The sequence below is a fragment of the Aquarana catesbeiana genome, linkage group LG01 (assembly GCF_042186555.1).
Source record: "Aquarana catesbeiana isolate 2022-GZ linkage group LG01, ASM4218655v1, whole genome shotgun sequence".
Classification (NCBI taxonomy): Eukaryota; Metazoa; Chordata; class Amphibia; order Anura; family Ranidae; genus Aquarana; species Aquarana catesbeiana.
Window position 1 is genome coordinate 651,367,038 of NC_133324.1, and position 20,580 is coordinate 651,387,617.

Consider the following 20,580-nt stretch of genomic DNA (forward strand, 5'->3'; position numbering starts at 1 on the left):
ATATGAGATCTGAGGATTTTTGACCCCAGATCTCATATTTAAGAGGACCTGTCATGCTTTTTCCTATTACAAGGGCTGTTTACATTCCTTGTAATAGGAATAAAAGTGATCCAATTTTTTTTTTAAACAGTGAAAAAATAAATAAAATGAAGTAAAATAAATAAGAAAAAAAAAATTTAAAGCGCCCTGTCCCGACGAGCTCGCGCACAGAAACGAACACATACGTGAGTAGCTCCCGCATTTGAAAATGGTGGTCAAACCATACATGTGATGTGTTGCCACAACCGGTAGAGCAAGAGCAATAATTCTAGCCCTAGACCTCCTCTGTAACGCAAAACATGCAACCTGTAGAATTTTTTAAACGTCGCCTATGGAGATTTTTAAGGGTAAAAGTTTGACGCCATTCCACGAGCAGGCGCAATTTTGAAGCATGACATGTTGGGTATCAATTTACTTGGTGTAACATTATATTTCACAATATAAAAAAAATTGGGCTAACTTTACTGTTGTCTTATTTTTTTATTCAAAAAAGTGAATTTTTTCCAAAAAAAGAGTGCTTATAAGACCGCTGAGCAAATACGGTGCAAAAAAAAGTATCGCAATGACTGCCATTTTATTCTCTAGGGTGTTAGAAAAAAAACAATATATAATGTTTGGGGGTTCTAAGTAATTTTCTAGCAAAAAAAAAACGTTTTAAACATGTAAACACCTAAAATCCAAAACGAAGCTGGTCCTTACTTAAGTGGCTAGAGTAGAAAACCCCATCTTGGGTTAGAATTGGTTATAAGCTAAGCTTTACCATGCATGGGACTGTGTATGTTTCCATTTGAAATTCAGATCCTTTAACTAGAAATGCAAAAATTAGCCTTTATTTCAGAATTCATAATAGTGTAAGAGAGTAAGTAAAACAACTTGCTTTTTAGCCAAAATACAGCAGACTGTGCTCAAAAACTTATATTAACACATTACTGCCATCACTCAGTCAAGATTTTTCTATAGGGCAGTGAACTGTTGCCCACTGGCTGACCAAAAAAAAAAAGAAAAAAGGGCATGGCCAACTTTAGATTCCTGTGCACATTCTAATACATTTTCAAACAGTTGTTGACCATCCATGAGATTGTGCCTATTCACTTTTGGACTGTAGGGCACCCTTAATAGAAGTCAAGCATTGTTATTATATACCTGCAAAGATAGGCATGATAACATTAAAACATAGAACTTTCAGTTAGAATAGGCACTATAAGCAAAATTATGTTCTTACTCATTTTTTTCACAGAAGTTGCTATTTGAACTTTTACAGGCTCTGCAAGATCCACACTGGGGCACAAAAAGTGGAATTACTTTGTCACCTGTAAACAGAATGAGGATTTAGAAGACATTTTATCTGTAAAGTAAATGAGGTCCAAAACAACATAACATACAGGTTAACTACTCAATATACTATAAAATACTTTTCTCATCAATATTGTTAAAAAAAAACAAAAAAAAAAAACAAAAACACCTACTGGTACATTATTATCATCCACATTTATCTTTTTTGTTTTGTTCTTTGTTTTTTTAGTTTAATACGTTTTTATTAATTTTTAAAATTTTAAACAAACAGTACCGTTCCAGAAAGGTAAAAAATAACATGTACAACAAGGCTAGAAAAACAGTGCAGAAAAACATATCACAGTCTACAAGTAGATCTGGGCTTAGAATAAAGATAACATGACACGAAATAACATCCAAGATACAGGTGTGTCCCGTAAACAAGGAAGCAATAAATGGAGTAAAATAAATGTTGTAATTATGGGGAAGAGGGAAGCTCAGATTACAGCTCTTACTTCCACATCCTGGGAGAAAGAAGTGAAAAAAAAGGGAAAAGGAAGGGGGTGTATGTTCTCTTAAGGCTCATAACCCTATCACCTTCAGCCTCTACAAAAGCAATGGGTCAAAATTAAATCAGGGCCACATGTAGGATTCAATCCATGGCTCCCATATTTTATGAAATGGAATTTTATCTGTTTGTCCAGCAGTCATTTTTTTTAGAGACCAATACTTGTAAAATTCTGTGTTTGACTACAGCAAAAGGGACGATTGGGGTTCACATGACTTCGCTATAACCCTCTTTGCTGCTGTGAGAATATGTGTGGCCGGTTGCCCTCTGAGTTCTATTCTAGCTTCACGGAGCTCCTAGCTCCCATATTACAGACATTATTCTCCAACATTGATTTTCTTGAGGCCTTGCCAGACTCAATGAATGAGGCTGTCATAGTTCTAGTCCCTAAGCCGGGTAAGGATCCTCTAGACTGCTTGTCATGTAGGCCTATCTCCCTCTTAAACGTGGATGCAAAGATTTTTGCAAAAATCCTTGCTAATAGGCTTTCTCAGGTGATAGAGGATCTGGTGGATATTGATCAGACAGAGTTCATGCCTGGGAAAGGGACTGACATCAATATTAGAAGGCTCTTTCTTAACACATCCATAACACATGATAATCAAGGCACCAGGGTAATCGCCTCATTAGACACTGAAAAGGCATTCAACTCTGTCGAATGGACCTATCTGTGTGAGGTCTTGCGTCGATTTGGCTTCGGTCCAAAATTTATACATGGTATCCTATAACGGGCGCCGAGGGCGTGAGTTCGCACGAACAACTGGCTGTCAGAGCCATTCGCCCTTTTCCGTGGCACGAGACAGGGTTGCCCGCTCTCCCCTGGCCTCTTTACCTTGGCCCTGGAGCCCCTGGCCATTTTGGTCAGGAGTGCTCCAGATGTGCTGGGCTTGCGGCTAGGTAAGCTGGAAGAGCGGCTGTCCCTGTACATGGACGATGCATTACTTTACCTTAACGACGTGGGCCCCTCGCTCTTGGCTGCCCTACGTATTTTTGACACGTTTGGAGGGTACTCGGGTATAAAGATTAACTGGGCCAAGTCAATCCTTTTCCCCCTAGATGAGGGAGCCATCCGTGGGGCGGCCTCCACTCCTCTCCGCTGGGTTGAGGAATTTCGTTATTTGGGGGTTCAGGTGATGAAGCATCACTCAAACTTCTTGGGGAAAAATCTGATGCCTGTCTTGTCGACCCTTAGATCCAAGTGTTCAACATGGTCAAATTTGCCACTAAATTTGATAGGCCGCATTAACCTACTTAAAATGATCATACTACCCAAATTTAATTATTTATTCAGAAACTGCCCGATATGGATTCCAGTCAGCTTCTTCAAAGAGATAAACAATTGCATAGGTTCCTTTATATGGAATGGGGCGATACCGTCGTCGGCCAGATCTACGCTCTGGCTACCTGCCCATCTGGGCGGGTTAGCTCTACCCAATTTTAAAGTTTATTACTGGGCGGCAGTGTTAGTGACAGTCCAGTGGTGGTACCAAGGAGCCAGATCCAATGCGGCAGTATGCCTGGAGGCAAACTACTTGGGCTCCCTCGCTGGGCTTTGCAGCTTCCCATACAGAGTTCCCGGGGCATATGAGACGACACCGGGACCAACTAGGGTGATGTGGCAGGTGTGGACTGCTGTCCGGTGGCACTTTTTGCGGCCGGATCAGTGGTCTCCGGCACAGCCTTTGTGGGGTAACCCCACCCTATCACAACTTCGTTCCATTCCTGATCCACAGTTGTGGGCCAGGTTTGGCATCACGACACTGGACCACATCATGCCCCAGGGTGCCCTACTGAAGTTTGCGGATCTGAAGGTTGAATATAATTTACCAACCTGAATGGCATTCAGATACCTACAGCTTAAACATGCCACTAGTGCCCAATGTCCCCGGCCGATCACACTCAAAGCTGATCCTATAGAGGAACTATTGGCTCCGGGAGATCTAACCAAGCTTCTTTCTACTCTGTATAGTGCGTTATTGGGCAATGAGTCCCCCAAAATAGAACATTTATGGGAAACATGGCACACTGACATACCCTCACTAGATAGGGAGGGATGGAAGGACTGCCTGGAGTATGGCCCCAAATTAGTTATCTCCTCTAGAGATAAGCTAATACAGGTAAAATTTTTGCATAGGATATACTATACGCCCCAAAGACTTCACAGGATGTACCCAGACATAACCCAGAGTGTCCCAGATGTAAAACATATATAGGAACCTTCTTCCACATGTTCTGGGACTGTTCTGTCATTTTCCACTTACTGGACGAAGGTCTTTAGGGAAGTTAACTCCAGACTGCAACTGGCACTCCCAATGTCACCTGAGTTAGCATTACTGGGAGTTCACGTTGACGAGCAAACACCACACCATTTAAAACTACTAATTGCATACCTATTCTTTTATGCCAAAAAAGAAATCCTCCTCAAATGAATCCTACCAGACCCCCCCTCCATCTCCTCCTGGAAGGCATTGATCAAAACTGCACTACCCATGTATAGGATTACATATTTGAACAGAGGCTGTAAGTGGAAATATGAAAAAGTTTGGGCCCCATGGACCTCTGACTAGCGAACTGGTGAGGATCTCACATCCTAAGATAGGTGACTGTAAAAGGTATACTGCTAGACACATACACGGATTGTATTAACCTAGTCTACATGCTACCCTGTATGCGAGCTGTTGTTGCATATTGTACTTGTCCACTGTATTTTCTGGACCTGTATGTACACAAATGTATTCCATGTGATGGTATGTACTGTACCTATGGATATGCTTTTTTATTCAACCTATATGACAACAATAAAGCACCTTTGTTTGTTAAAAAAAAAAAAAGAGAATATGTGTGGCCAATTTAAATTGAGTATTAGTACATTCCTCAGGTCGTCTGCCCAATAAGGCATTGTAGGGATCAATAGGAAAGGATTTACTCGTAACCTTGTAGATCATCTGAAAAACCCTGATCCAAAATTGTTTCAGTCTAGGGCAGTCCCATCAAATGTGTTTGAAAGAGCCATCTGCTTGGCATCCCCCAAAATACTTGGCAACCTCCAAAGGGGACTGGGTTGGATTTGCCAATGGAATACACAAGGCGACAAGGAAGTCGGAAGAATAGTATCTTTCCAAATGCAGTGCAAGATATGTTTTTGCATGGCATTAAGTCGATGATGCCGGATAGGGACAGGTAATACCTGAGAAAAATATAACATTTTGCACAACATTGTCATCTTTACTGCCGTGATCCTTTCCAACCAGGAGATATTTGTGTTTCTCCCAGGAGGTGAGAAGCGAGGACAAGTGAACAAACAGTTTTGGATAGTTTGCTTGATATACTGTGTCATAATTCAGAGTGAGATGAACTACCAGGTAGGGCAAGGAGGAAAAGGTCCAGGAAAATGCAAAGCAGAGTTGAAGAGCATGCAATATTTCCCTGATAAAGAGAAATGCAAAGCTTTCAACTTAAACTCATTAATATAAAGTTCAGAAAGTTGACCAAAATTAAACATAAAAGACAAGAGGGAGATAAGGCATCAACTGCAAATAGGCAAAGTTTATGGTGGTCCCTGTCACATCTTGGTGCTGTTGGATTGCTTGGGCTAGGGGTTCAATCCAAGAACAAATAATAATGGAGATGGAGGACAAGCCTGCCTCCTACTTTGACTAACATTTGATAATATAAAGTCCAGAACGTTGAGACTGGACTCTGTCACATCTTGGCGCTGTTGGATTGCTTAGGCTAGGGGTTTGATCCCTAGAACAAATAATAATGTAGATGGGGGACAACCCTGACTCCTACTTCTGATAACTGCAAATTCTTCCGAACAAAATAGCGAGTATCTAATGAATGCAGAGGGAGTGCTGTATAGCATCCTGATCCATGTAAGAATGTGGGGACCAAAGCCCTAATTTTGCAGAACAAAGTATAAATAGTCTCAGCTGAGAGAAAAAAAGGCCTTTTTTTCATTTCGAGAGAATCTGGGATGGATCTCCAAACGACAGAGAAAAAGAGCAAACACAGTGTGCTGGAGTAAGTGAAATTGCAATAACTCCAATTTATTAAACATAGCACACTTGCATGTTAAAACATGATTGACAGCATAGTGGTACAAAGAAGGAAAACTGCCAAACTGACAACAGGGTCATGGGCGGCCAAGGCTCATTAATGCACTTGGGGACCAAAGGCTGGCCCATGTAGTCTGATCCAATAAAAGAACTGCTGTAGCTCAAATTGCTAAAAAAGTTAATGCTGATTCTGATAGAAAGGTACTAGAACACAACAGTACATCATAGTTTGTTGAATTTTGGGCTGCATGGCTTTAGGGTGGTCTGCAGGGTGGTCAGGGTGCCCTTGCTGACCTCTGTCCACTGTGCATACAATAGGCACGTGAACCATGAAGAAATGGAAGAAGGTGGCCTGGTCTGATGTAGAAGTTGGATTTAGCAGTAAGCTCCAACACTATGTGGAAGTATTGGAGCATTGCCTAATCAGGACTTCCCAAGATTCAGGTGAAACAGAGAATAATTTATTCTGTTGTAGGCATAGACAAGCACCACTGAGTGCCTGTACTTAATACATGCCAGAAGTTTTTAGAATTCATGAAGTGACAGCGTCACTTTAAACTCACCTGGTTTTACACAAGTTACTCCTGCCCCAATACTTTCAACAACTCCAACTGCTTCATGGCCCAAAATCACTGGGAATTTGGAAGGAATAATTTCTTTCAGTACACTGCTGTCTGATCCACAAATACCAGAAGCAAGAATCTGGGAAAATAGGTAAAAATAAACAAAGTTAACATAAAATAGTCATGACATCTTTTGAGGTTGTAATGGAAATGTGGAAATAATGGCGGGTAGGGGGAAAATTAGCCTTGTTCTGAGCTCAGCAAAGAATTGGATGTCTGATTATGCAGCTACTCTAGGTAGTTTGTGTGCACAGAGTGGCTAAAACTTCCAGAAATAATTCTATATGCTTAAAATAAATCTAAAATGCAATCACTAATATCTTGCATAAACTTTAACATGCTAACGTATTTCCAAAAGTTGTTATAAAATAATAGCTGATGATCCAGCCATGAAGGTCCTTTGTTCAGCCACTTCTTGCTATAGGATGTCTCCCAGTTGTCTCCTAAATGTGCTCCTGTATTTTCAAACTGTCAGAAGCACCCATGACAGATACTACAAGCAGCAGTTCCAACACATTGTACAGGCATTATCTGCATTTGTCACATTTATGATAAAGATGGTTTAGAGCAGCCTTTTTCAACCAGGGTGCCCAGGCACCCTGGAGTACCCTTAAGTTTCTTCAGGTGTGCCAAAATGTCAAAAAATTGCCCAAAAAGTGTATACAAGCCAGCGGGTGGATCAAACCTGCCTTTTAGGTAATCAAAGCCACAGGTTTTCATTTTTACACCATTACAACCTTCTAGCTGCCAGCATCTAATAATGTCATTGGTTGATAAGGAGGACATCAAGTGCCTGCACAGCATGCTTGTTTGCCCCTTCTCTGCCCCTCTCTAGCAAGCTTGAGAAACACTGGTTTAGAGCAATGATGTGCAGTCAAAGGGCACTGTCATGCTGTCTGCCAAAGTTATTTATTGCAGACGCTAGGATTACTTATTAAAAGGCTCATATAGGCTAATATCTACCACAGTACCACCCTTACCACCCCCACACTGGAGCATTATTAGCAGGGGAAGCATACAGTTTGCTAAGTGAACAGCCTATACTCTGTTAATAAGATGTCCGAGCAAATCAGTTTTTGTGAAACATCTGCCAAGTAACTGTCAATAGCAGTTTGTTTTACTATAAATAACAATTCTAAGGACATGTAATCCATTGGGTAAAAACAAGGCATGTCTACACGCCCTACATGTAAAAACAAGGCATGTCTACACGCCCTTGTCATAAACCTCTGGAATAAAGTATATGAATTCTTTAAAATAGCATAATAGCACACCCAAGTTTTCCATTAACCAGACAAAATTTCATCATGTGCAGGTTTCTACATAGGAGGATCATACAGCTTACTTGGCGTACTGACATCTGGCACTATGCGGTGCTACAGATGTGGCAAAGCTATATTTGTACGTCAATATAAATTTCTAATACTACATACTGTTACGTTATATTATTTTATGGCTTACATACTCAAGACATCTAGCTATCAGCACCTGAGTTGTCTGGCCTTGCCACCTACAGTAGATACAGTATGTTCTGCAGTGCAGGTGCCTTGGCCACTACTATAATACTGGGTTGGGTCTCGTTCAGACAGGCAGTAAGAATGTGTTTTTAATGCCCTTCCCTGGACTGCCCACCAAAAGCCCAACTAGGCAGTCAGAGGGTATAGTACAAATGCTGAGGCAAACTTAACTATGCTTGTCAACATGACAGGCGGTACTGTGTCCAACTACAAGAAAAAAAGGCATTCAGAAGGCACCAGTATTACCTCCCAAATGCTTGAAAACCACCATTCTGGTGCCCTCTGAAAAGAGATCCACAATGGAATCTAACCTATGAACCTAGCCTAGTGTTTTGCAGCACATTAGTACCACGTAGAAGTGTGAATGGGCCCTAAGGGTAAACAGTATAGCACTTAACCTTTTCATTACCTCAGCTTCTGTGTAATTCTTTTACATACACAACATGCTAGGTGCTGTGGCTTCCCCTGCTCTATGTCCCAACTGCGTCTTGTAGTTACCAGGGCTCATGGGAGAAACCTAATTTTATTTTAATGTAACTTTTACTGTTCTGATTTTGGATTTAGGTATAGCTCATAGGTCAAAAACAGCCACCTATTTTGTCAATACAATCCAATAGTTTTGCCTAACTAAGCAGAACTTTCACTTAACTAACTGTGAATAAAAACGGTTCACACTAGTGCGGGCCATGCGGCCCGCGTTTGCTCCGGCATGGCAGTCTATTCATTCGAATGAGCTGCTTTGCTGCATGAACCGGAGAAAAAAAGGTGCATGCACCTTTTTAAAAACACAGTCCCAGGTTTCCCTTTGTACCCACAATCATGCTGAGGGCTGAGATGCATGTGGGTGCTATTGAGAATTATCGGCAGAGATGCGTGTCTTGCAAGAGCAGCGAGATTTAGCTGCGAGTGGTTGAGAGTGAGGGAATCAATGCGATTCCTGCACCCGCAAACAGAACGCACGGCCCATACTAGTACGAATCAAGCCTTACAATGGTGTACCTATGTATACACCCATGCCAAGGGCTGTCTTTGTCTGAATGTTTTATGCATCAGTTCATCAATGTGCAGGCAGTCCCATTCATGTCAATTGGAGTGCAGAGGCTGCACGCACACAGCTGCTGGTCCCAATTTGACAGCTGTGCAGGTGTGTGTCCACCAACGTGCAGCCACGGAACACCAGTGCATACCGTGCAGGCAAAAAAGATCTTTCGCAAAGATTGTGGATAGGTACACTGATGTGAACAAGGCCGAAAGAGGCAGCGTATGTACTCAATATAAATCTTTCACTTCATTTCAATTCATTTAATTTGGTAATAGATTGTGAGCTCATGGATCTAAACAGCAGTTTACATTATCAAAATAATCCTCCATTTTTTTCCAAAATAAATAAAGTTTTAGCATCTTTAGTTTGAAAACTGATAAACAGCTCCAAGGACCTCAGCAGCAATGTATTTTGTCAGCACAAAATTAAGGGGTCTTTCACGCTATACTGCGCATAAAAGCTCACCGCAAAAAATCAACACAAATGCATGCTCTATGATGTGCAATTAACATGCATTTTCATGTGCATTGCGTTGCATTTTTATGCGCAGTCATTCTTTTTAAATTGACATGTCCTTGGAAGGGTCAAAATACTAACATTTAATTTTTTTGGGCTCAATCACACAGGTACAGAACCCTGTACAACATGAAGAGCAATTTGTTTATCTTATTGGAGTAGTGCTTTGCTGTGTGCTATCAGTTCATAAAAGTGAATGTATATGCACTGGCTGTACAGACTCACCATGAGTTTGATAGGTATACAGGGACAGGTTAAAAGCCCCAGAAGGAAGAGGCTCTATGTCTGCATATCTATCAAACTTGGCTACAGCCGATGAGTATCCATTCACTTAAATTGGCTGCCTGCACCCATCTACACACTAGAACAAAAAGATAAACAAATGGCTCTTCACACATTACAGGCCTCTGTGTCTGAGTGAATGAGCCCTTTCTGGATAAATTTGTGGACGTTATGCAGAACACAGCATGAATATTAATGCCCCTCCAGCCAATTCCAGGGAGGGTGGTCCTTAAGAATGCTGAGAGAGGGTATTGATTCTTTGGACACACTGAGCATGAGGTCTTTCCTGGAGAGGATTGCACCAGCCCGGGAGAGGACACGCTGTCCTCCCAGGCACCTGAGGGCCTGAAGTAAGAGAGAGAGTGGCCCTAGTTCTACACAGAGCTGGCTGAGGAGGTGTCTATCAAGGATCTGGTCTGGTATCACAGAGAAGAGCCTACAGGCTGTTCTTTTGGGCCTTGTGAGTACAGACATGCTTTAGGATCTCATAGACTGTTCCTGATAAGCCCCCTCTGATGTGTTAAAGTCAGCTAAGGATCCAACCAAGGGAAGACTGGCTAGCGTTCCGAAGAGCTCTGCCCAGCTTACACAGCTACTTAGGAACTTTACTGAAATGTATAGTTATTCCTGCGCTACTATGTAAACGAAGGGCAATGAACGTTGAACTGCTGCAAGCACCGAATATAGGTCAAGCTCAGCCCATACAGCAATATAAATAAGTAAAAATTGGTGCTGCGCTGTTCTAAAAAAAAAAAAAAAAAAAAAAAAGAACCTATGCTGCTAGAGGTAGTAGTACAAAGGTAAATGAACACGTAAATTAATATAAACATATAAAAAACCAGAAACAATATAAGAATAAGTACAATCAATATAGAGCACTTCTATACCCAATAGGTGCAGTGTGATATTCCCCAATAATCGGTGGTAATAGCAAAGTGCAAGAAAATCATTCAATAAAGACTTAAGGGCAGATGTGATAAGTATCTTACTAGAAACACTAAAATCAATATGCAATCACTAAAAACCTCAATGGACCGTGCAAGTAGGCAAAAAACATTGTGCAAAAAACAGCAATTAATACATTAAATGTGCAACATGCGATCAATATGTGCAAAAATCGCAAAAATCGCAAATGCAGTGTATAATAAACATATAACCAAAATAAGTCCACTGTAGAACGTGTGAAAATTCAAACAAAGGCAAACATGTGCAAAATATACAATGGGACTAGGAATGTAGTCCAATGCGATTAAATCCTCTTAATGTGGCTAATCAGAAAATGTGCAAAAAAGTGCAACAAGGTGCTGAGAGCATGGGGGTGATCTCCTCTTCGTGCACAGGACACACAGTGGTGTGAAGAGGCCTCTTACCTTGCGGTAAAGAGGTAACTGCATAAAGTTGCTGGTAATGGCTGCTTCTCCCTTGTACTCCTAACTGCCTCTCACTTAGATTCCTGGGCTGGATGGAGCTGTTAGTGGGTCTTTGTCTCTCAGTGGAGCAGGAGGGGGATTAAAGGAAAGAAGGGGCCAAATAGTGTAGTATTTCAATCAGAGGTTGTTTTTTATTAATGGTGAGGGTACTCACTTCACTTACAAGAAAAAAACACACAGAAAACTTTTCTTCTACGAGCGGCGAGCTCGTTTGCATATATCAGTCTTGGATGCCTATCCCGTCCCTACGCGTGACATCACGGTCACGTGACTTCATCCCCTGATGAAGTCACGTCACTTTTTTTTTTTTTTTTTGTAGTATAGCGCAGCACCAATTTTTACATACCTTATTACTTAGGAACTTTGCTAAACTTAACTGCTACTATCGCTACTAGCTTCAAGTAGAAGTCTTCCATCTGCTCTCAGCAAGGATTTCACCTGAAGCTTAACTAAAGAACAGATAAAGTCCTCAATTGTGTTCTATTCTTGGAGTATCAGCAATAAAACTACAAAATCCAACAACCTCAAGACTGATCATTGAAGACAACGAGCGAATGTGTGTGCACCTGGCTGTGAAACTACCTTGTGCCTGGCTGAGAGAGGGTATTGATTCTTTGGACACACTGAGCATGAGGTCTTTCCTGGAGAGGATTGCACCAGCCTGGGAGAGGACACACTATCCTCCCAGACACCTGAGGGCCTGAAGTAAGAGAAAGAGTGGCCCTAGTTCTACACAGAGCTGGCTGAGGGGGTGTCTACAGTGGCGGAACTACCGCCATAGCGACACACGCGGCCGCTATGGGGCCCGTAGCTGTTAGGGGCCTGGACCCGGTGAGCACAGGCACAGGTGGCTCCGCAGTTGACAGCGGGTGAGAGCGGGCGGCTTTGCGGGCGAGAGCAGGTGGCTTTGCGGGCGAGAGCGGGCGGCTCCGCGGGTCCACTCCGAGGGCTGTCAGGCGGTCAGTCAGCTGGGCGGCTCGGCTCGTGTGTAAGCGGGCTGGCCAATCAGGGAGCTGGCAGCCGGGGGTGCATAGAGATGACATCATCTCTCACCGCCTGGCGCCCTCCCTGCATCCCTGCAGTGCAGTTCCCCCCTCACTGTGCAGGCAGCCTCGGGAAGCAGAGAGATGACCTTATCTCTCTGCTGCCTGACTCTGGGACACAGCATGAAAGTGACACAGCAAGTGACAATCCGTAATGTGTGACAGGTGAAGTGGCAAGTGACAATCCGGGACGTGGCAGCAAGTGACGATCCGTAATGTGTGGCAATTGACAATCTGGGACGTGGCAAGTGACAATCCATAATATGTGGCAGGTTACGTGGCAAGTGACTATCCGTAATGTGTGGCAGGTGACGTGGCAAGTGACTATCCGTAATGCGTGGCAGGTGACGTGGCAAGTGACAATCTGTAACATGTGGCAGGTGACGTGGCAAGTGACAATCTGTAATGTGTGACAGGTGAAGTGGCAAGTGACAATCCGAGACGTGGCAGCAAGTGACGATCCGTAATGTGTGGAAAGTGACAATCCGGGACGTGGCAAGTGACAATCCGTAATGAGTGGCAGGTGACATGGCAAATGACAATCCGTAATGTGTGGCAGGTGACGTGGCAAGTGATAATCCGTAATGTGTGGCAGGTGACGTGGCAAGTGACTATCCGTAATGTGTGGCAGGTGATGTGGCAAGTGACTATTCGTAATGTGTGGCAGGTGACGTGGCAAGTGACTATCCGTAATGTGTGGCAGGTGACGTGGCAAGTGACAATCTGTAATGTATGGCAGGTGACGTGGCAAGTGACAATCTGTAACATGTGGCAGGCGACGTGGCAAGTGACAATCCGGGACGTGGCAAGCGACAGTCCGTAATGTGTGGCAGGTGATGTGGCAAGTGACAATCCATAACATGTGGCGACGTGGCAAGTGACAATCCGTAATGTGTGGCAAGTGACAATCCGGAAAGTGGCAAGTGACAATCTGTAATGTGTGGCAGGTGACGTGGCAAGTGACAATCTAATGTGTGGCAAGTGAGAATCTGGGACGTGGCAAGTGACAATCAGTAATGTGTGGCAGGTGACGTGGCAAGTGACAATCCGGGACGTGGCAAGTGGACAATCGGCAACATGTGGCAGGTGACATTCTGCAACGCGTGACAAGTGACAATCTGCATCTGGTGGCAGGCGACATGGCAAGTGGACAATCCGCAACATGTGGCGGGTGATGTGGCAAGTGACATTCCGTGACAAGTTGCATCTGGTGGCAGGTGACGGTGGCAAGTGACACACTCAGGGCTCCCACTGATTCTGCATTATGGTGAGTTGAACTATTTCATTTTATATAACAGAACAGAAATTGGTTAGAAGGCTGGAGGTCAGCAATGTGTGTCCTTTAGGGGCTGCATACAGTATACTGCATGCTTTGTTGTTCAAAATTAATATAAGCTGTTGCCTGGGTACTGTGCCACATGGGTGCGGTAATCTGTTGTTTAATGGCATTAGTTGTTTTTTTTGTGGAGGGGGCGGATTGCAGGGGGGGGAGCCGGTTTGCAGGGGGGGGCCCATACAACATTTTGCTATGGGGCCCTGTGATTTCTAGTTACGCCCCTGGGTGTCTATCAAGGATCTGGTCTGGTATCAGAGAGAAGAGCCTACAGGCTGTTCTTTTGGGCCTTGTGAGTACAGACATGCTTTAGGATCTCATAGACTGTTGCTGATAAGCCCACTCTGATGTGTTAAATTCAGCTAAGGATCCAGCCAAGGGAAGACTGGCTAGCGTTCCGAAGAGCTCTGCCCAGCTTACACAGCCACTTAGTAACTTTGCTTAACTTAACTGCTACTATCGCTACTAGCTTCAAGTAGAAGTCTTCCATCTGCTCTCAGCAAGGATTTCACCTGAAGCTTGACTAAAGAACAGATAAACGTCCTCAATTGTGTTCTATTCTTGGAGTATCCTACTAAATCCCCCTCTTCCTACCAAAGTTCTCCAACAATAAAAATACAAAATCCAACAACCTCAAGACTGATCATTGAAGACAACGAGCGAATGTGTGTGCGTACACCTGCCTGTGAAACTACCTTGTGCTTGGCTGCTAGACAAAAGACCTGGGCAAAATCTTAGCGGCTCCTACGGGGATAGTGCTACATTTACATTCAATGTTGGAATGTATTGTCAGTTTATGATAATTACAAAGCAATATATTTTATCAAAGCAAAAAAAAAAAAAAAAAATTTTGTTTAACCGGTTCAACACAGGGCAATTTCACCCCCTTCCTTCCCAGGCCAATTTTTAGTTTTCAGCGCTGTCGCACTTTAAACGTCAATTGCGCGGTCGTGCGACGTTGTACCCAAAAAAAATTGACGTCCTTTCTTCACCACAAATAGAGCTTTTTTTTGGTGGTATTTGATCGCCTCTGCGGTTTTTATTTTTTGCGCCATAAACAAAAGAAGAGCGACAATTTTGAAAAAAACACAATATTTTTTACTTTTTGCTATAATAAATATCCCAATTTTTTTTTTTAAAAACACATTTTTTCCTCAGTTTTGGCCGATACGTATTCTTCTACATATTTTTGTTTAAAAAAATCGCAATAAGCGTATATTGATTGGTTTGCGCAAAAGTTATAGCGTCTACAAAATATGGGATAGATTTATGGCATTTTTTTTCAAAAAATTTTTTTTTATTTTTTTAGCGGCGATCGCGATTTTTTTTGGTGACTGCGACATTATGGCGGACACATCGGACACTTTTGACACATTTTTGGGACCAATCACATTTATACAGCGATCAATGCTATAAAATTGCATTGATTACTGTGTAAATGTGACAGGCAGTGAAGGGGTTAACCACTAGGGGGCGGGGAGGGGTTAATGTGTTTCCTAGGGAGTGATTACTAACTGAAGGGGGAGGGGACGCACTAGGGGAGGAGACCGATCTGTGTTCCTCCGTTCTGGGAACACAGATCGCTCTCCTCAGAGCTGACAGGCTGTGGATCTGTGTGTTTACACACACAGATCCACATGCTGGCCCGGTTAACGGGCAATCGCGGGTGCCCGGCGGACATCGCGGCCGCCGGGCACACGCACCGGGTCCCGAGGAACGCGGCGGGCGCACGCGCGCGCTCCCGGCGGCGCGCGCGCGCCCCCTAGACGCCCGGGAATCCCAGGACGTCATATGACGTCCACCCAGGATGGGAGATCCCATCTGGGGACGTCATATGACTATGGGCGGGTAGGGAAGTGGTTAATATTGTACAATGTACTACATGGAGTTTGTAAATTTTCAGCTACATGAGGCTTAAATATACATAGTGAATGAAGGTATGTGCTTGCAGTCTGCCACCCGCCTACTTCTCTAACACCCTTTTCCCGCCATCTCCCTAACCTTACAGTACAGTACCTGACCGCGAGATTGTGTTTCCAGTGCGATACCATCACGCTGGTTCTCGGCGACAGGGTGCTGTGCATGTCGCGCTGGCTCGCTCATCGGGAAAGGAAAACTTTTTTTCCTTTTGCGATGAGTGACAGGCAGTGCTGACAGCTATCTGGTATGAATCCTGAGGGGAAACGCCGTGCCAAATTTTAAATAAAAAAACGGCGTGAGTTCCCCCCAGGGGCACACCAGGCCCTTAGGTCTGGTAAGGATTGTAAGGGGAACCCCCTATGCCAAAAAATCGGCGTGGGGGTCCCCCCAAAATCCATACCAGACCCTTATCCGAGCACGCAGCCCGGCCGGCCAGGAGAGGGGGTGGGGACGAGCGAGCGCCCCCCCCTCCTGAGCCGTACCAGGCCGCATGCCCTCAACATGGGGGGGTGGGTGCCTTGGGGGAGGGGGGCGCCCTGCGGCCCCCCACCCCGAAGCACCTTGTCGCCATGTTGATGAGGACAAGGGCCTCTTCCCAACAACCCTGGCCGTTGGTTGTCGGGGTCTGTGGGCGGGGGGCTTATCGGAATATATAATATAATAAATTACTCTTAAAATCTGTGTACTGTGTTTTTTTTTTTATTGACACTTTTTTCCCTAGGTGAATGGGTAGGGGTACCATGTACCCCATACTCATTCACATAGGGTGGGGGGCCGGGATCTGGGGGTCCCCTTATTAAAGGGAGCTCCCGGATTCCGATAAGCCCCCCGCCTGCAGACACCGACAACCAACGGCCAGGGTTGTCGGGAAGAGGCCCTTGTCCTCATCAACATGGGGACAAGGTGCTTTGGGGTGGGGGGGCCGCAGGGCGCCCCCCTCCCCCAAGGCACCCACCCCCCATATTGAGGGCATGCGGCCTGGTACGGCTCAGGAGGGGGGGCGCTCGCTCGTCCCCACCCCCTTTCCTGGCCGGCCAGGCTGCGTGCTCGGATAAGGGTCTGGTATGGATTTTGGGGGGACCCCCACGCCGATTTTTTGGCATAGGGGGTTCCCCTTACAATCCTTACCAGACCTAAGGGCCTGGTATACCCCTGGGGGGAACTCACGCCGTTTTTTTATTTAAAATTTGGCACGGCGTTCCCCCTCAGGATTCATACCAGATAGCTGTCAGCACTGCCTGTCACTCATCGCGAAAGGAAAAAAAGTTTTCCTTTCCCGATGAGCGAGCCAGCGCGACATGCACAGCACCCTGTCGCCAAGAACCAGCGTGATGGTATCGCGCTGGAAACACAATCTCGCGGTTAGGTACTGTATATCATATAGACTGCAACCTGTACTTCCCTTCTTCATTTCTATGGGGGAAAGACAAAGAATTCACACCTGCAGAAGGTGGACAAAAATTACTGGATCATTGCAGATGCTAGGGATTATCAGAAGGCCTGTTAATGTGATAATTGCACACGCTTTAAAAATGCCACAAATTTTGGTACCATGTGTAACAGGTGTTGTGCTGCAGTATATCCACTGGACTGAAGGTGGCACTGTGCCATTTCTTCAGGCTGGCAGGAAACCACTTAGGATTAATTTGTCCCCTGCTATGGGCTCCAGACAACCATCTTGGGGAGGACGGCATAGTTTATGAAATACCAAAATCCCACAAGATTTGGGCAGCCATCTTGATAAAGAAGTCCTTAAAGCAGTATTAAACCCAAACCAAACATGTAATACTGTCTATTGCAGTTTACCAATCATTTGATATGGTGGCTGCATCAGTTTTCTATTTTAGGTTTTTTTTCCCTCTGTTTTCATCTGATGATCAGGGAAGTGTTGGATATACTGTGCCATAGCTCCCAACTGTCGATGATTTTGAGGGACTGTCCCTGATTTCAAAACACTTTCAAAAAGTGTTTCCCAGTGCTAAACTTTTCATCCAACTTTCAAAAAGTGTTTCCCAGTATAAAAGAATAATAGTAAAAAAAAAAGCACTTGTGGTTTACCTATAATTCTCCTTTAAAGGGGGTGGGGGGGGGGGTGGTAGGGATGTATCATATGCCTACATACTTTTGTTAAAACGTGTCCCTTGTTCCCATCTCAAAAAGTTTGGAGGTATGCTGTACTGTTAGATGAACACCAACAAATTGAAGCCAAACTCTAGCTCACACTGCAGTTAAAGTGGTTGTAGAGGCACAAGGTGTTTTTTTTACCTTCATGCATTCCATGCATGAAGATAAAAAACCTTCTTTGTGCAGCACCCCCTCCCCCTTAATACTTACCTGAGCCCATCTCTATCCAGCAATGTCCACAGGAGCCTTGGCTCTCAGAGGACTCAAACTCCTGATTGGCTTTTGGGGCAGCAGTGGGAGCCATTGTCTCCCGCTGTGTCAATTCCACCCAGTGAGCCAATCAGGAAATGGAGGGGGTGGGCCAAGCCATGGCTCCATGTGTGAATGGACACACAGAGCTGCGGGTCGGGTGGACACACAGAGCTGCGGGTCGGGTGGACACACAGAGCTGCGGGTCGGGAGTGCAAGCTGCAGGAGCCAGGAGTGCCAGCGTGGAAACCAAGAAGAGGAGGATCGGGGCTGCTGTGTGCAAAACTACTACACAGAGCAGGTAAGTATAACATGTTTGTTATTAAAAAAAAAAAACAAGGCTCCTTTACACCGCTTGCAGTAACCTGCGTATTTTGTATTTTTTTGGGGGGTGGGGGATAAAGATTTTACATGAATAAATAAAATCTGATCATTTTACGCACCCCAGTCAGTGGTAAATAGTTTGTCTCAACACTGTTAAAGTGTAAGTAAACCCCCCTATCGTTTTCAGCCAAGGAAGCTGCCATCTTCGCCTCTGTTTAATCTACAACTGCCATGATGCTGCACATGTGATCAGTTTAGACACCAGCCATTGCATGGTTTGAGAGTTTGGTTGAGAGCACAACCAATGGGAGTATTACATTTCGGCACATGCCGGAAATGAAACATTTTTTTGGACGGGTTTACTTCCGCTTTAACTGATACATTTGTAGGAGAGCTTGTTCTGTTGGGAAACAACAGACTTACTGACCAGATCACCAGGCGATAATAAAAGAAAGAAAGCGTAAAAGAGAAAACAAATGCAACCTTCACATGTAAAACTTGGTAAGCTGCAATATATTAAATGTTTGCTTGGGGTTTATTATAGGAGATTCTGAATCATTCAGTTCACCTGCAGAGTGTGAGTGGGTTAGGGACAGAGCTGTGCTGGTTCTGGAGAGAATAGGAGCAATGATAGGGAGAGGTAGCTGATGAAAAGGGGAAGAGTAGGTTTTCTCTTACAGGTTGTCTCTCCTGCAGTCTTCATTAGAGAGTCTCCCTCCGGCAGACAGATATCTGCAAGGACTTTTGGGAATTTCATTGTGACCCAGTAATGCTATAGCCTCTTCAGGGGAAGTGCTTCTTATGAATTCTGTGCTCTGTAAGCCCATGTTATATTGCTATTGGAAAGTGCCTTGTTGATAAACACTACCCCTTTTGCCTGAAGAAGTGTATAACCTGCACCGGTTAAGTATCCATTTGTGTTGACTCCTCCCAGTTTTCAGGTACACAGGTTAGGCCCTGTAAACAAATGGATCATTCCTTATCTACACACCTTGATGAGAAGCAAACTATCTGCAAGAAAGGACTTGAATGCAATTGTCTAATTTTTAATGATGATAAATATCCCAGCACCATTTGCATCAGCTCCAGCATATAATTTACTGGAGCAGTATGAAGACACATTTAAATAATTTAAAGGAATATTCTTTTCTGCTCACACATGTCTAGGGCTTATGAATGTGCATACAAAGTTCACAAATTCAGTTTTTTTTTTTGATGATATGTGTTGAGTGGCTATTTCATTTACTTGACCAAATGCTTACCCTAATTCTAACTTCATGGGCTTTTGGTGGAGCTACAGTAATTGTTTCAATAGACAGAGGTTTATGAGGCTCCCAGGCAACAGCTGCCTTACATGTAATATCCTATGAAGAAAAAAATATAATATTAGATTGGCATTCATACAGTCAACATATAATTAAACCATACCTCCATATTTAAATTCCAGAATAAAAATTTCAATTTTTATTCAGAGTGTAACAGATTCTCCCATGGGGAGTAAACATACAACTTATCAAATACCATCAATAATAGATCAGCAACGAATGTATGCATGAGCAAATTGAGTAGACATGCAAGCTTCAAATACCAAGTATCTGGTTACCTCAGTAAGGCTGTGAGCTTTAGAGTGTGTAACTCACAGACTACAGGAGTCAGGAGTGTATAAGGTACAAGGCACAAGAGTCAGGAGTGCATGATGTAGAGTGCTGGAATTAGAAGAATGTTACACACAGAGTCTAGGTATCAGGACTATGCAATGCATAGAGTGCAGGGATTGATTATGAGTGTGCAATGCACAGGGTGCAGGGCTCAGATGTATGTAACACACAGGGGTTGATTTACTAAAACTGGAGAGTGCAAAATCTGGTGCAGCTGTGCATGGTAGCCAATCAGCTTTTAACTTCAGCTTGTTCAATTAAGCTTTGCCAATAAAACTTGAAAGCTAATCTCTGTTTATCTGTTTCTATACAGATCTGCACCAGATTTTGCACTCTCCAGTTTTAATAAATCAACCCCTCAGAGTGCAGGGAACACGAGTTTGTAATGCATGGAGTGCAGGGATTAAGTGTGCATAGCACTGCATGTAGGGGTTGAGAATATGTAATGTACAGCCCAATGTACACAGTAGAACTGAAAAATGACCCCCTTCCTTCCAGTACAAACCCCCCAGTACAGATCTCTTTTATCGCCAAGTAAAAAGACCTTTCCTCTCATTTACAAATAGATTTTTCCTCCCCAGT

General features: G+C 43.9%; 1 protein-coding gene across 1 annotated transcript in view; it reads right to left on the reverse strand.

Moving 5' to 3' along the window:
• The window catches only part of LOC141110061 (NADP-dependent alcohol dehydrogenase), a 49,673-nt gene that overhangs the window by 22,044 nt on the left and 7,049 nt on the right, over positions 1-20,580 (reverse strand). The window contains exons 2-4 of the mRNA XM_073601295.1: positions 19,603-19,704; positions 6,501-6,639; positions 1,262-1,349 (exon numbers count right to left, since the gene is read on the reverse strand). Of these exons, the coding sequence (XP_073457396.1) occupies positions 1,262-1,349; positions 6,501-6,639; positions 19,603-19,704 (329 nt within the window). The remainder of the gene's footprint in view (positions 1-1,261; positions 1,350-6,500; positions 6,640-19,602; positions 19,705-20,580) is intronic.